Genomic DNA, 16,552 nt, shown 5'->3' on the forward strand with positions numbered 1-16,552 from the left:
TTCAATGAGAAACCGAAAGAAAATCGAGGGGAAAAGTGAAACTTGATTTTGCACAGCCGACTTTTGAGCGCATCGAATGATTTTTGCACGCCGCAAATTTCCCGAGACTTTTTTTTTTTTGTTCTTTGTGGCGTTTGAGTTGCGGCTTTGCCTTCGCTTGTCACACCAGAGTCGACAGTGAGGCAAAAATGCTACTCAATTGCTCCCAGTAACGTGCACGTGCGCGCACCGTCGTGAGGGCGCACGTCGCGCACGCCCACTCAGCGGCACGTCAGGATGTTGATTCAGAATTATTTTGATTTTGATTCTTATCAAATGTTGAAACTTTGGGCAAGTTGCGCTTTCCATTTTTTGACGTGGACACGCAGTTTCACATGCGCATGCACGCGTCTTACCGTTATTCCTGCGCGGGTTGGCTTGTTTCCTCCTCTGGAAGCGTGCGTGCTCCTCCATGTCTGCTCCGCACACACACGCAGCAGGAAGGGGCGCGTGCACGCGCACGTGCACACCTCCGGCACCGGAGCTCCGACCGCTTTTGGGTCCGTCCGCGTCCCGTCACGAGAGCACAAGGGCGTCCCCTTCGACTCCGTCCGCTGAGGAGCGTGCGCACACCGGCCCGCGCGCGTCCTAGACGCCCGAACAATGAGGGCGGTCGGCGGACGCCCCCCGCCCCCTTCGTCCCCGCCCCCCTGCCCCCACGCTGAGAGCAGAGGAGCGGTCACGCACACGGTGCTCACTTTGGGGGGAGCGCGACGTCACTTGTTGCGTCAACTTTTTTTTTTTTCCCAACTTGACGGCGTCGCTACGTTAGCCACAACGCGCTTTTCTGTGTCCTTTAGTGTTGATGGGCTTTTTTTGCTGAAAGGAAACCCTTCTTTGGGGGGGGGTCTTGATGAGGGGGGACCCAAAAATGTCAGGAAGCAAAATGCCAAAAGCATTTTGAAATTGTCCCACAGAGAATTGAAAGCGACAAGAAAGCCGCAAATGGACGAGACAACGAGGCACACGTACTCGGAGGGAGCCGCTGGACGGACACGACTGGAAAGTAAAAAAAAAAATAAATAAATTGCGAAATCCAACCAAAAAGTGACGGCGACAACCAAAACGCTTCTGAAAGCAAAAACCAAAACCAAAAGAGTCCATTTTGTATCCGCAGAGTTTTTGTTTTCTTTCAAACAATTTTCGTTTGATGACAAAAACTTTATTTCAATTGGAGGCAAACTTATTTTGTGACTTTTCGCAAACCAGCCGCAACTTTTGCTCTTTTGACAAAAACGCAAAAAATTGATGCGCCGACCAAAATTGAATGAACTTTCATGGGCGGCACAAATGATGTTGCGTAATAGTTGCAGTGGATGGGGGCGGGGCTGATTTGGAACGCAAAAACATGTATTTATTTTTTTTCAAACTAAGATACGTAACGTCTCCAATCATGCCAACTTTTTTTAGCGTGACAGGAAAGGACACGCTCCGCATGAGCGGTCGTCGACAGTCACTTGATTGACAGCGCATCCGCCGCGCGGCGCTTCCGAGTCGCGCTCGGTGCGGCTCAGATAAAGTCTGACGGGTCAGATAGCGCCCCGGGCAGGAAGTGACCCCCCCCCTCCCCCCAAAAAATATAAATATAGCCGTGCTTGTCGACAAAGTGTCAAAAAAGCAAAAGCTGAAAAGCAGATTAAAAAAAATAATAAAATAAAAGTCGAGACGGGCGTCACGACCAATCAAGCCAAGAAAGAATTTGAAAAGGAATTTCTCGTTGGCTTGCTCGCGGGGTTCTTTTTGGTTTTGAGGCCACCAAAAGCAAATTGGCACTTTTGGGTCACGTTTGCTTTCACAAACTTGCACAGAAAGAAAAAAAAAAAAAAAAGAGAAAGCAATTTGCAAAATCATCCTCCGAAAGCGGAAAGACAAATTTCTTCAAGTTCAAAAACGAGGACCAAAGGTTTTCCGTTTCCTAAATAAATTTTGGAAACAAAAAAGCAAAATGGCCACAAAAGAAACGTCTTGCTAAATAACGAGCACGGCAAAAAAAAAAATATATTACATCAATTTCTTGATCGTTTTCTTCAAAAACGACAAACCCAAATTTTCTTTTGTTGGACTCCAGTTAAAAAAAAACAAAAACAAAAAACATCCAAATGCATTCCTCCTTGAAAAGCAAAACATTTTTTTTACTGTTTTGCATATTTGAAGCAAAAAAGGTTGAGTTTCGATTTTCTTCAAAGGATTCTAAAAATAGCGAATAATAATTAAATTTAGTTAAAAAGTTAAAAAACCCCGGAAAGAACAGACGACAAGAAGAGAAACGGAAAAACGGCAAAAGCGAAGCAGGACCAGAGATGCCGCAAGCCGAAAGGCCATAATTTATTTGCCACGTTTGACTCAAGCCGCCCAAAGAAAGAAAACCGGCACAAAGCTGAAAACCAAGGCCTGGCTGAGCCAAAAAACAAAAACCGGCACCTGGCCGGAGCCCAACGGTGGCAAGCTTTGGACTTTCAGCACCTGGCGTTTTTTTCAGGGCGCTCAGATGATCAGAATTTCGTGCTTTTCTTTCAGTGAACAAGCGGCCTTGCATGATCAATTTGCGTCTTTCTGCTCTCAAAAACTGTGAAATGCAGGACGGTGTGCCAGGTGGATTTTTTTTGCGCAGAATGTCGGCATTTCTCTCCTGATTCCAGATCAGGAGTGTCGCCACCCCCCAGTGTGACTCGCCCCCAACGTCCTCCAATGTGTGTGTGTTCGACGTGCGGGTGCATTGTGGTCCGCAGCTCAACGTGAGTCCTGGTCGGCGACGTCTTCGGGGACGCCGCGCGGCTACCTGGAGCGGAGTGCCGCAGAGATTTGCAACAAGCAGCACGGCTGACTTCCATGTCAAGGAACAATGTTCCTCCCACCCCTCTTAATTTTTGGGGGGATTTGGGGTCTGGCCATCTGTCCCCGGACTTCCTGCTGGGGAACTCGGTGGGGGGACGATGCTGATGGAGCCGAGCGGCTAATCCAGATGAGCTCCTAAAGTGAGAGCAGGTCACCGCAGGAGGCTCGCAACGGCGGGCAAACGGCGACGCTCGCGCAACTGCAAGTTCGACATCGGCGAAGGTTGGACTGATTGTTGTCGGGTGTGGCAACTCAAAACTGTTCAGTGGCTCACTTTCAGGTGACGACAACTGCAGGCAACGGTTAAACGCAAACCATGAGGCACTTTTGACAATCTCAGACTTCAATTGGCAAAGTTTGCCAGATGAGCAGGCAGTCTGCACGGAAATCACAAAATGGCGGCCGGCCCTTCGACTCGCGCCAACCACCAAAACCATGAGAACAAGAGTGTGAAAGTACAAACAAGGAGAATGTCAGCGCAAGTCCAAACAAACAAACAAACGCCACGGCGCTCACACAATGACACTCACGAAGAAGGTTCGCATGCCAACCGCTTGCCTCTCGTCACATTCGAAGAAAAGGCCACCAGCTGGCTGCTCAGCCAAACCAGCAGTGGCAAAGCCAAGAGTCCACTTTGGCCTTTTGGCTTTGCGCCGCGGGGGGCAAGGGGTACCCCGCCGCGGTCGTCATGGGAACCTAAATGGACGCTTTGTGTCAGCGAGCCCGCAGGGAGACCGGCGGGGTCCGGATGTGCGCTGAGGAAGACCGGCAGGCACCCGACCCGCTCTGACGGAAATTGGCAGACGGGAGGCATCGTGCGGTGCCGCCGATGAAGGAGAATCCTGGCGGCAGATCAAATGTCGACAACGGGACGAGCGTGATCAGTGGAGCAACACGCTCATGCGGGCGACACAATGTGGACGGCCGGGACCAGCGAGGCAACCTCTGGAGTTGCAGAAGTCAAGACACAAAATAAAGAGAAAAATCATTTGGGCGGCATGATGGCCTCACAGTTCAAAGGTGCAGAGTTCGATTGCGGCTCTGGCCTTCCTAGGTGGAGTTTGCATGTTCTCCCCGTGCCTGTGTGGATTTCCCCCGGGTACTCCGGTTTCCTCCCACATTCCAAAAACATGCGCGGCAGGTTGATTGGACGCTCTAAATTGTCACTAGGTATGAGTGTGAGCGCGGATGGTTGTTCGTCTTTGTGTGCCCTGCGATTGGCTGGCAACCAGTTCAGGGTGTTCCCCGCCTACTGCCCGAAGATAGCTGGGATAGGCTCCAGTACCCCCCGCGACCCTTGTGAGGAGAAGCGGTACAGAAGATGGATGGAGGGATAAGAGAAAAAAGAAAGTTCTAGACTGCAAGTGTACCAAAAAAAAACATAATAAAATAGTGGGAACCCCAAACCGGAAGATGCTATCCCTAGCCAAAGCTACCTTGCTAATGCTGTCTTGTCAATGTGAGCAACACATCAGAAAACTGAAGCATCAGATGAATGTGGCGCTTTTCTGGACGCTTCACGACGACTTGCACGTTCGCACGGGTGGCGGCGAGGTACATTGTCGTGCGGCCGTGGCTGACGAGACGCAGCTGCCGGTCTTGCAGGTGCCGGTCTGCGGCCCTAAGACCACCATCAGCGTGAGTGACAGCGGCGGGAAAGTGGCTGAAGCGTTTGGCCAAAGACAAGACAGGCCGGCTGTTGTTTGGGTTTGTTTTTCCATTTGGGTTTGGCTCCCTCTGGTGGCCATCGGTGCTTACTACATTTGTTTTGTTTTGTCACTTGTTCACTCGTCATTCACTTCCAAATCGTGACTGTTTTTTCAGCCACTTGTATTTTTTTTCCTCCTGCAAATGTGTGAGAAGAGCAAATCAAAAATCTTTTCTTGTACTTTGCATCCCTTGAAAATGATTTTCCAGAGATCAAGACGAAGCAAAAAGTCTGCAAATGTCCACACGCAAACACAAAAATTGGTGTTGTGCAATACCCCAAATGAGGCTGCAAAATGGCCGCCTGGAGTCCTCCGATGCACCCCCCCCCCCCCAATCGCTCCATCCGGACGCCTTCTTCAGGTCTGCAAGTTTCGGCCGAGGGGGTGTCGCTCATCTTTGCTTGACTTTGATTTTGGCTGCAAGTGCTAAAGTAATCTCAGCAAATTTTTGAGCAGCCTTGACGACACAGACGCGACTTGAACCAAAAAAAAATGAATTGGGCGACGACGACGCTGATGAGTCCAATTCAATTCATTTGAAACTCAAAACGGGGCCTTGATGCCTGATTTCAGAGTGAGGAAGATGAGGAAAACAATGAAGGGGCCTGCGTGTGTTGTAAGTGGGGGGCGGGGTCGACAAGGTGGGGGGGGCATTGAGAGCCAGCTACAGCCTCTGCTTACTTTACTTTAAGGCTTGTTGAAGACCACTTCCTGCATCTCCAAAATGTTAGCGTAATCAATTAATTGGCTTGGGGGGGGGCAGGCTGGGTTGTTGGATAAGTTGTGGCTTCCATATCCCATGATGCTCTCTTGCAGGTCAGCTGGACCAATGAGATGTGCCGGGTGGGGGACCCGGGGCGCCCCCCTCCCCACACGGTATAAGAAGGTGACAGCGAGTGGAGCCCCCCTGAGCAGTTTTCCTTCCCAGCCTGCCTCGGCTGGACGACTACACGGGGGTGTAGTTTGGTCTTTTCCGGGGGCGTCCTGCAAGCTTTGGAGACAAACTTGGACCATCGGGAAGCTGCTCGGCTTCATCGGGGGGGCTCCGTCCCAACACCAGCGGGCGGCCTTTCACGTGAGTAACAAACCGACCCCCCCTGCCCTTTGCCCCGGATGCACAATTGTGAAGCTCATTTGGGAAAGTTTGGCTGATTTGGTGCTCATGTGAGTGGCATGTGGCAACTTTGACAAAAGCCCAAAATAGCCCAGGTGAGGGAGGGGGGGTCGTCCCAGCCGGGGGACGATGGCTTTTTAAGGGAATGGTCACTTGAGCGCCCCCTCCCCTCGCACAGTTATGCGCCACACATGCTGCCTGTCAATCCAAAATCTATTTTGAGCAGCAATGCGGCCTCATTTGGATTTGGCCTCCTCGCCGCCGCCAAGCGCTTCTGCACGTCATCGCAATCAAGCGCAATCGACGGCCTTTTCGGAGGCTCCCTCAAAGTGGTCATGCGCCTCATGATCGGACGCGACAAAAGTCGGCCGTGCCGAAGGTGGACAGCATTGGAAAATGATGTCATCATGACAGGGGGGGGGCGGAGCCTGCCAATCATCCCACCCAAAATTCACTGACGTCTCGAATTGATTTGAAATCGACACGCTCCTGACACATGAGTGCATTCAAAACATAATTTCTGATGCTGATAATTTTTCTCAGCATTTCTTCCTGATTTTAGACAAAGAAAAAAAATACACGAGAAATGATCGAATTTGTTGCACTGTGACGAAGCAACAGGAAGTGCTGCATGTTGCGTGAGAACACACACACGTCGTGTGTTGCCTCGTTCAGCTGCCGCTGCCCGTCACATCTTGCCGGCCCTTCCAACTATTTATATCCGCCTGCGGGCGGAAGGTGGGCGGTTTTGTGGAGGGGGCGGGGGGCCCCACTCGATCGGGGTCGCTGGTGTCAGCTGTCGCGCTCGACTGACAGCAAAAAACTTTGCTGATGCGTCCCACAAAAAAAAGTCTAATTTGTCACACGAGCAATGACGACAATTCAAGTGTGACAAAATCAGTTAGTCGGCGGTCACAAAATCGTCATCATCAAAAATAATCGGAAAACACGACGGCAGTGACATCTGATTGTTTCCATTTAACCAAGAATTGGTTGAACCAATTTGACCAATCTTGTTGCAGAAATGTGGTGCTGACCTTTTGAAAAAAGTGTTTCGCTCTCTCCAAAGTTTTTCCTTCATGTCTTTTTTGCCGACCTGCAGGCCGTCGAGCCAAGCCAAGAAGAAGAAAATGTCAACACAGGCGCCGACTTTCACACAGCCGCTGCAGAGCGTCGTGGCACTAGAGGGTAGTGCCGCCTCGTTCCAGGCACATGTGAGCGGTAAGACCTGTGACCCTGTGATGACTTCGCAAACATTGGCCGCCAAGCGCCACCTCAGAAATGCAGTCGGGTGCTCGGCCCAAGTCCATAATTGGACCCAAACGCTTGTAGATGGAGTCAAACACGTCTGCAAAAAATACCCCAAGATGTACTCAAATACTTCCGATAAGTTAACCAAAAGCTCTTAAATAGGAACACGAAAAACTAATCGGACCAGAATAAATGTCTGAAAACAAACACGGCGAAATGATGAAATGCAAATGTGGCCTACATAAGACCAGACCAGTGAAAAGAAGCCACGATTGGGGTGATGTGATCTGTCTTCCGAGCTCCAGTTAAAAGATGAGCAGCAGCATTTTGGAGCAGTTGGAGTTACATGAGGGTGGACTGGCTGACTCCAAAATCAAGTGCATTATAGTAATCTAGCCGAGATGGAACCAAGGCCTGGATTACTGTTTCTAAAGAAAGGGCTTCACTTAGGCCAGCTGCCTAAAATGAAAGAAGCAGAATCGAACAACAGCTCTGATTTGCCGATGTAATCAAATCACTGTTCAGTTTCAAACCTACGTTGGAGATTGTCGGCTTTTGATAAGATGCCTGCGGGTTGAGCAGAAGAGCCACGCATTGGAATTGGAAACAAAAAAAGAAACATAAGTGACTTTGAAGTAATGCACACTTTAGAGATTGAATCCACTCATTTCTAGTTCCAAATGAACTGCACTCAATCAGAGTCCAAAATATGTTCCAGCCGTTTTCTAAAAACCCATCTTGGAAATCAGACAAAGCAGAAGCCACTTATCAAGCTGTTGTCTGCCCTCCAGGTGCTCCGGTTCCCGAGGTGTCGTGGTTCCGCGACGGCCAGGTCCTGTCGGCCGCCGCCTTGCCCGGCGTTCAGATCTCGTTCAGCGACGGCCACGCTGTTCTGAGCATCGATGCCGTCAACGCCGCGCACAGCGGGAGGTTTTCCGTCCGAGCCACCAACGGAGCAGGACAAGCCACCAGCACTGCCGAACTCATCGTTACAGGTGAGAGCCAGTCTGGAACCAGTCCTCATACCCTTCAAGACATCGGGTGCTCTTAAACCACCTCTGACCTAGTCGACGTTCACTCCTCGTTGCATTCAAAACGTCAGATGGTCTTCAATCCTCTGGCCTAGTAGGCGTTCCATTAGTCTTTTGTGATGTCCCTTTCAAGTTTTTTCCTCATCTTCAAGACCTCAGGCGGTCTTGAAGTCCTCCCTCCCCCCTCCATGACTCCAGCTAGTTTTGAACTCCTTGTTCCCTTTAAGAGCTCATGTAGACACAAACCTTTTCGAGACGCCTGCTGCAGGCATAGTGGTGAGACCCGTGCAGATGGAATCTGCCTCTCCGGGACTGAAGCGCAACGTTTGAAATTGGAATTTTGTTCCTCTGCAGCGGAGACGTCGCCTCCCAGTTTCCTTCAGAGACTCCAGAGCTCGACAGTGCGGCAGGGTAGTCAGGTGAAACTAGCCATCCGAGTCACCGGCATCCCACCGCCCGCAGTCATGTTTTACCGAGAGGGAGCCGAGATCCAGAGCTCGGCTGACTTCACCATCATCCAGGACGGAGACGCGTACAGTCTGCTAATTGCAGAGGCCTTCCCGGAGGACTCCGGGACGTACTCGGTGATCGCCAGCAACAGCAGCGGCCGAGCCACGTCCTCCGCCGAGTTGCTGGTTCATGGTGAGTGTCTGCGATGTTGGTCAGTTTTTGTTCAAAATGGGAAAACTTCCAAAATGTTTGTAGTATCGGACTTAGAAGTAAAATGTCAACAGTCAAAAAGATTTTTTGTTGAAGACAAAAAATTTCAAACCAACAAAATGGACGCTCGCCATTCATAGATTTTGAACATTGCTTTTAAATAAATAATGGAAGCGCACATTTTCAGGTCATTTGCATAAGCGTCCCACCAATTCTCGCCTTGAACAGAAACACACTTCTGCTTTCTGTTCCTCCTTGTCGTGTGTTTTTTGATCCAAACTAATTTCTCCATTTTCAAACAACTTTGGAATAGTCCTGAAGCAGTTTTAACCAAGTGCACAGGAGGCTAAATGAAGGTCATCAGGTTGCGGTGTATTTTAAATCCATCCTGAAATTTCCCAAAACCGCAAATCTAGGCTCTAGCCTGCCTGTGCGGGGTTCATATCCTCCCCAATTTGTGCTGGTGACCGGTCTGGGGTCAACCCCGCCCCTCACTCAAGTCATCTTGGATTCTAGCTCACTTGCGACCCGAATGAGAACAAGCGCAACATAAAAATTCCAAGTGCGGTCAAACATGGAGACCTACTCGAACCACTATGATATTTTGAAGTGACTTTTGACCCTTTTGTGGCCATGCAGGCGAGGATGTCGTCCCAGCCAAGAAAACCAAGACCCTGGTTTCCAGTTCACAGGTTTCCGACTCTCAGATGAGTTATCAGACCAGAGTGGAGCAGGTACAGAAACTCGTTCCGTGTCTTTCTGTCTTTCCAGTTTCAGTCAAGAGTTCAGAAATCCGAAAATGCTTCCACTCCCACTCCCCAGAAGACGGATGCCAGTTTTCAGAGCATGGCTACGATGGCAATGAAGGTGGAGGGCGCAGAGGTCACGGAGCTCCTGGCCCACAAAACCATACCCAGAGGGGCTCCCAAACACACAGGCTTGTCGCCCACTCAGCCGTCGGCCATCGCCAAGGCGACGGTCGGCCGGCAGCAGTCGCCTTCGCCTGTCAGACACGTCAACGCACCAACGTCCACACTCAGGAGGTGAGTTTCAAAGATTAGCGGCTTAGGGGATATCGAGTTCAAGGGTTGGAGGGTTAAAGCAGAGGTTGGCAACCTTAAACAGTCCAAGAGCCAGCATGTAGCATGTCGCCCCCACGCAAAAAAAAAAAACAAACCTTTTGATTCCGTGTTATAAAAAGCACTTTCAATTTAGAAATGCATTTGAAAAGCAAAAGGACACATTTAAATTGAGATTAAATCCTCCTGATTCAAGTTCCAAAATGAAAGAGAGTCTTAACAGAAACGCGAAAGAGCCACAGACCGCGGGGTTAAAAGTTGGATAATGAAGACCTTGGGCTCGCCATCTTTTGTTGCACGAGTCGGTTGAGGTGCGAGGGTCAGTCGTCGACTTGAATTTGCAGATTGTCCAGTTTGGCCTCGTCCGACGGCGGCGGTCTGTGCATCAGGTTCAAAGTTGTGTGTTTGGGTGAGCGTCGGACTCACCAGAGTGCGGGTCTCACTTGTAGGGCCGTCACGTCCCCAATGGGCACACCACAAGTGGGAGGCGGCTCTGATGTCCTACCCCCGTGGAAGCAGGCGGGTTTCCTGACCGAGGCCAGCTACAGCAGCAGCATGGCCCAGCTGGACCAGGAGCAGCAGCTCATCGGCATCACGCAGGTGACACAAGAAGCTGCATGTCTCGTGCTCATCTCATGTCTAATTTTGGAGGGACTGGCGGACGGGAATGACGAAGGCCTCCTCTCCATTATGATGCTTTGTGTTCAACAACAGCATCATGATCCGCTCGAGCCCTTCTCCTCTGGGATGCTGTCCAAGATTTTGAGTCGTCATAGTTTCAAGCAAGTCCCAAATTACTCTTGGGAGAAAAAAAAAAATACAAGCCAGTCAAATTTGGTCAGGTTTTAATCGAGTCATGACTTGGTTTACGCTAGTCCCAAGTCAAGTCATACGAACATGCAAAGTTCTTTGTGGGGAGCTGGTGTTGTGGCGAGATGTGGACCCACTCTGACAATCCTGCAGCATGTGGTGAGATGAAGTCCGAAGTCTTAACATTTTATGGTCTGTCTGTCAGGGAGGATTGTGTTCAAAGCAGAGTCTAAAGTCAATCAAAAGCAGCCCAGAGTAGCGTTCGTGCTGCTCCAGGCAGGACAAGGAGGGCCGTGATAATGGCGCCTCCTGTCGCTTTTTTGGACTTGTATTCATAATAAGAGCATGAGAAAGTACAGAATGTGATGTCAGAAAAGTTTCGCCAAATATTCTTTGATAATCCAGTCAAAGTCGTTGCGTTTGCTGCATTGAAAAAGTTGACCCGGAATTTTGTCTCACTATCCAGGTGATGGAAGAAGCTGCCGCAACTCCCCCCGGTGACAGTGCAGTTCCGCCCGTCTTGCTTTCTGTGAGTCAAACTGTTGTGGCGATCTCAGTCTGAGGTTCTTGAAATTGGAAGTGTTGTAAATGTACTCGTTTCTTTTTCAGGCTTTGAAGAACACAAATGTGACCGAAGGCGAGTGCGTGACGCTGGAGTGCCAAATCAGCGGCAATCCCGCTCCCGTCATCATGTGGTTCCGAGAGGACTACAAGATTGAGAGCTCCGTGGATTTCCAGATTAGCTACACCGATGACGGCTGCGCCCGCTTGTTGATCCGCGAGGCCTTCGCCGAGGACAGCGGACGCTTCACGTGCACCGCCACCAACGAGGCGGGAACGCTCAGCACCTCCTGCTACCTGCACATCCACGGTCAGTCCAACCGCTGGGTCACGCCCATCGGCAGGCTTGATATTTAATGTCGTAGCCCCCCCCCTCAAAAAAAGAAAAAAAATCAGTGTGGTGATTCTTCCATTGCTAGTTCTCAAGGAGACTTTGACTTTCAGTGTCCGAGGACATCGAGGGCCGAGAGGATGTTGCCGAGGAACCTGAAGAGAAGCTGTGAGTTGATGGCCACGGTCTTTCTCAGATGCCCAACTCCTCTGTCCTGCTGACTCGCACTCTACTGTTTTTGCAGAGTCTCAGAAGAGGAAACCATGTCCCAGCAGAGTGCGATAGAGTGCGAGACCTGCGCCGTGGCTCCTTTCTTTGTCAGGACTCCCGGCGTCCAGAAGCTGGTTGAGGGAGGAAGTATTGTCTTTGAATGCCAAGTTGGGGGAAGACCCAACCCGCACATCATCTGGAAGAAGAGCGGCGTCCCGCTCACCACCGGATACAGGTTTGTCCTCGCTCAACTTTTAACAATCAGGACTCGTTGGATTTGGCGACTGTTGTGGAGAATAAACACCGCAAAAAATAAAGGACACCCAAAAGCAAGACCCTTCCAGCTTTCGATTTCCTTTCAATTTTTTTGTTTCTTCTTGGCTTCTTTTACATTTTTAATTTTTGTCTCACATGTCAATTCGCTATCATTTTAATTATCTAATTTGTTTGCAATCCGCAGCTTGTAAAACAACATCAGGAAAGAATTTGGATTTTCACAGAACAAGATTTTGTCTTGAATTGCTAATCGTGCAGACCTTCATATACAAACTTCCATAAAACACATTTGCTCCAGTTAATCGGTGGCAAATCTCATTGCTGTTTCTCCCGCAAAAGTTTATCTCCAGGAACAAATACCAAATTTTGGTTTTGGTGCTATATCACTGAACTTTGAAATATTTTTGCATTCCAAATTGACACCAATGCGAGAGTGATTTAAGAAGAGGAACAAAAACTGCTAATTCTCTTTTGGATGCATTTGGTTGGTGAGCTTGTTTTAGAACAGGCCCACGGGCCACTTGTGGGCTCAAAGGAACATGTTGGTGGCCCCAAACAGAATTAAATTGAAATGCAATTGTTTTCGCTTACCATCAGATAAAAATTGGTTTGCTTCATTGGAGCCCAGCAAGGCTTTAAATGCCCGTGCCGGACATGAGACTATTGTATGAATGGGTCTCTTTCTCCAGAAATGGAGACTGGTCGAAGAAAAACCTAAAATGTCTGTAACAAAGTCACCCATGTGACTTAGATGTCATGATTGAAGATCAGTAAAGGACAAGGAATTGATTTCAAATTGAGTTTCTCAAACGAGTCTGACGCAAACTGCCCGGTCGCGTCGCGCCCCCTCACAGTCAACGTCTGGGAACTGTCTTGTAGATACAAAGTTGCCTACCAGAAGGAGAGCGGCGTTTGCCACCTGGTGATCTCGATGACTTTTGCTGACGATGCCGGAGAATATTCCGTCTTTGCCAGGAACCAGCTCGGAGAGGCGTCCGCCACCGCCAGGCTGCTGGAGGAAGGTCTGTTTGACAGCCAAACCATGTTGCCGTTAGCCCGTAAAGGTTGACTTTTGCCAGCTGGACTCTTCTGGCTTCTCGTCCAAAATGCTCATTGGCTTCTAAATTTCGAGGTGGGCAGTCTTCCTTTTTGTCTTTGGTGGTGGTGGTCACAAAAGGCTTCGGATTGTTGTTGTTGCCAGGCGAGTATTTTGCATCCCGATCAGTTGCAGAGCTGCCTGCTGGGAAAAGGGCTCCTTCGTGCTCACCTTAGGGTTGGCGTGAGCCAATCTTTGTTTATAACAACAAAAGCATGGCTCCTCCGCTGCCTCTCGAGTGTCTTTGAAGCCCCCTGACAGTCCTGACCACTATCGTGACCACCCCAACCAGGGACAGAAATAGAAAGAGCACATCTAAAATGTTCAACTGAAAGAAGCGAAACGTCTTCAACCAACCGGTTTGGTCCAGTCCCGTCCGGTCAACCTTTGTCGATTACTGTGACCTCAATGACCAAGCGTCCACATGCCGGCGTCAGTTGCAACAGAAGGTTGAGACGTTTCCCCCCTCCAGGTGAATACGAGGCCTACGTGAAGAAACAGGAGGTGACCTCCCAGGCGGGAGTCCAAGTGCCAGTGCAGGAGCCCCTGGTCGCAGATGTTGCCCCCACCTTGACGACAACGGAGAACATGACCACCACAATTATCTCGGGACAGGTAAGAGGGACCCGTAAAATTATTTTGTTTTTAAGTTATTCCCGGTCTATTTTCATTTGGCGGACAGCTTTTTACGGGGGGGGGGGGTTTTGGGGGGCCTGGGGGTATCATTAGTGACATTAGGTAGCTGGTGCTCCATCTGAATCGATTATAAAAGCAATTCATCAGATTTCTTTTCTTTCCACTGGGCCAAGTTTGGAACGATTCATTAACTTATCGTAAGCCTTAGACCAAATGGCACGTTTTACTGAAATCCGTTTCTGATTGTACTTTTGGACTTTACTGAAGTGAAAGAGTTGAATCAGCACGTTTGAAATAATTTCTGTACTACTCAAGAACAGCGGATGACGACTATTGAAAGTCCACCGCGTAAAATGAAGGAAACCGGACTGGCAGATGGTCTCAGACCTTTTATCCCCTTTTCTGTTTTGGCACACAGGATTTTCACTTGTCCATCATTGAGCAGCGCATCATGCAGGAAATTGAGCTGAGCATCCTGAGGATCACTTACGGAGAGTTGCTGGACGAGAATGGCGAGCAGGCGGCGAGGGTCGCAGACGACGAGGTCGAGCCGCCCACTTTTGATACGCTGGTGAAAAACTACCGTGTCGTCGAGCGAATGGGCGTCACCTTCCACTGCAGGATGCTTGGAGCACCGCTGCCAAAGGTGAGCGCTCTTTTCCGACAGCGTGACAACATCCGGAGTCTGCTTGGTTTGGCCACTTCAACACGAGGAAGTGGGTCGGAAGGAATTGAAAAGTGTCCTTTTTGATCAGAGGTCCCTCAGGATTAAGATGTGATACATGGATAACACGTCAAACATGACGTAAAATTCGCTTTTGACAGATCGCTTGGTTCAAAGACGGTCAGCGTATCCACGCAGGCGAGCGCTACCAGATGGCGGTTCTTCAGGACGGACGTGCCAGCCTGAGACTACCAGTAGTTCTGCCCGAGGACGAGGGCGTGTACAGTGCCCTGGCCAGCAACGTGAAGGGAAACGCCGTCAGTTCCGGGAAACTCTACGTGGAACCTTCAGGAAGCATCTCGCCCCGGACGTACAGTCCGCCGCCGGCCGTGCAGAGGATCCGGTACGTTCATGCTGTCAGCTGGCTGCCTTTCCCGCAGACAGAAATTTGGAAGGAAGAGGGCATTGCAAGGTTTGGTTTTCTCAAGTGTTTACGTGGCAACGTCCTTTCCATGAAGATGCAGTTTTTTAATGCGGCGCCGGAGGGGAAAGGATCAGACGTCAGCAGCAGTCAGGGCTGGGTTTTTTGGGGTTTTCTTTCTTTTGTGGTCTTTTTTTTTTGCCATGCGTCCTATGTGCACAGACTTCAACCAATCTTCCTTCTGATGCTATTATCGACCGGAGATGCTGAAATCCCGAAATTCCTTGCAGTTGTAAACTATGAAACGTTCTTAAACTGCTGAAGTATTTGCTCACGCAGCTCTTCACAAAGTGACGAGTCTCTCCCCATCCTTACTAGTCAACAATTTCGGGGATGCTCCTTTTCTAACCAATCAGGACACTCACCAGTTTCCAGTGAACCGGTTCCACGTGAGGTGTACCCAGTCTTTGTTGCCCCTCGCCCACCTTTTTTGGAACGTGAGGGAATCAGTTTGAACTTGAAATATCGCGTCTTTGTTGTGTATTTAATCGATTCTTGGTTGAAAAGAGTTTTCAAAGCATTATTTTCGGTTTTTATTCATGCTTTAATATCAACTTCACTCAAATAGGTATTTGTACATTGGCACCATTTTCTGGCCTCTTGGCACCAGCGAACAAAGTTGACATGAGTTGAATAGCTGTGAAATCCGTTCAGGGCGTAGGAGACGTTTGACTTAGATGCTTTCTATCGCATCCTTTCCAGAGTGTTTTGTTGTTGTTGTTCTTAAGGTCCATGTCTCCTCGCTCGCTGAGCTGCTCACCCGGCCCTTCCCTCAGTCGGTCTCCTAGTCATTCTCCCGGACGTTCGCCGGCTCGAAGGCTCGAGGAGACGGACGAGGCTCAGCTGGAGAGACTCTACAAGCCCGTATTTGTAGTGAAGCCCGTCTCGTATAAATGCTCCGAAGGGCAAACTGCCAGATTTGACCTGAAGGTGGTCGGCAGACCCATGCCAGACACATATTGGTTCCACAACGGTGAGTAGTAAAGAGATCAAAAGTTCTTCATATAACACATGCTGTCGCACTTGTCAGTCTTTTCCAGTGATTCTCAAATAGTGGGGCGTCCCCATGAGGGGGACCGGTGCGATGCTGAGGGGCCGTAGTACGACTAAATGATTGTTTTGGAACCGAAATTGCGATCTCAGGCAACGAGATTTTGAGATAGTCAACGCTGTGGTTTGTGCCCTGGGTTTACGGAGTAGGTCACGGAGTACTGATTTAAAAAAAAAAAAAAAAATCATCACCCTGCCACACGTTGTCCCGGAAGTAATTTCTATCGGCGCTACTTGAATGCTAGCCGCCATGCCATCTTGCGCTGCAGCAGTATGAGCTTTATTTGCACTATATCTAAGTCCGTGCTCAACAGCAGCAGCAAGCTACGTGATGACAAATAAACAACCCCAATATCAAGAAGCTTTTTAAACAAGGAGGAGCTAAGCGTGCTAAACGCTAAAATGAATTACAGAGTAATAAGGGTTTCGATGTACGCTCGACTTTTAACAGAAGTCTGACTCGAACTGCGTTTGGTTGGAGAGCCGGCAGCTATGAACAGAAATGTTGTATTGCAATCATTACGTATAGAAACAGAATAAGATGACGTCACCATGACGAAGAGGTTCGATGTCAAACGAATAGTAAATATTTGTCATATCATCAATATTTGCACCACAGAGTACTGAGTTTCGAGATCTACACAATAATAGTTCTAAAAACGATATTTCTTACCAATTTAGCTTTGCTAAGGGACATTTTATTGACATTATCTAACATT

The 16,552-nt window shown here is 49.3% G+C and overlaps 2 protein-coding genes across 6 annotated transcripts in view; one reads left to right on the top strand and one right to left on the bottom strand.

Annotated features, from left to right (window-relative positions):
* Window positions 1-16,552, bottom strand: part of LOC148323987 (zinc finger E-box-binding homeobox 2-like) — a 40,286-nt gene that overhangs the window by 10,536 nt on the left and 13,198 nt on the right. For 2 of the 5 annotated variants that reach the window (XM_088315197.1, XM_088315196.1), the window contains exon 1: window positions 396-1,278. The exons of 1 other annotated variant lie outside the window; for it this stretch is intronic. In XM_088315197.1, coding sequence (XP_088171323.1) covers window positions 396-453 — 58 coding nt within the window. In that variant the 5' untranslated portion in view covers window positions 454-1,278. Of the gene's footprint in view, window positions 1-395; window positions 1,281-16,552 lie in introns of those variants that run through there. 2 more of the 5 variants (XM_088315200.1, XM_088315199.1) reach the window with 2 other exon arrangements.
* Window positions 6,828-16,552, top strand: part of LOC148323988 (titin-like) — a 149,733-nt gene continuing 140,008 nt past the window's right edge. Inside the window, 15 exon segments of the mRNA XM_088314508.1 lie at window positions 6,828-6,918; window positions 7,740-7,943; window positions 8,334-8,621; window positions 9,279-9,373; window positions 9,462-9,682; window positions 10,168-10,318; window positions 10,995-11,057; window positions 11,138-11,399; window positions 11,534-11,588; window positions 11,665-11,865; window positions 12,786-12,928; window positions 13,475-13,617; window positions 14,057-14,284; window positions 14,464-14,705; window positions 15,512-15,756. Coding sequence (XP_088170634.1) covers window positions 6,828-6,918; window positions 7,740-7,943; window positions 8,334-8,621; window positions 9,279-9,373; window positions 9,462-9,682; window positions 10,168-10,318; window positions 10,995-11,057; window positions 11,138-11,399; window positions 11,534-11,588; window positions 11,665-11,865; window positions 12,786-12,928; window positions 13,475-13,617; window positions 14,057-14,284; window positions 14,464-14,705; window positions 15,512-15,756 — 2,632 coding nt within the window.

Source organism: Idiotropiscis lumnitzeri, chromosome 14 (genome assembly GCF_059441095.1).
Source record: "Idiotropiscis lumnitzeri isolate Australia: NSW breed Sydney's pygmy pipehorse chromosome 14, RoL_Ilum_1.0, whole genome shotgun sequence".
Taxonomy (NCBI): Eukaryota; Metazoa; Chordata; class Actinopteri; order Syngnathiformes; family Syngnathidae; genus Idiotropiscis; species Idiotropiscis lumnitzeri.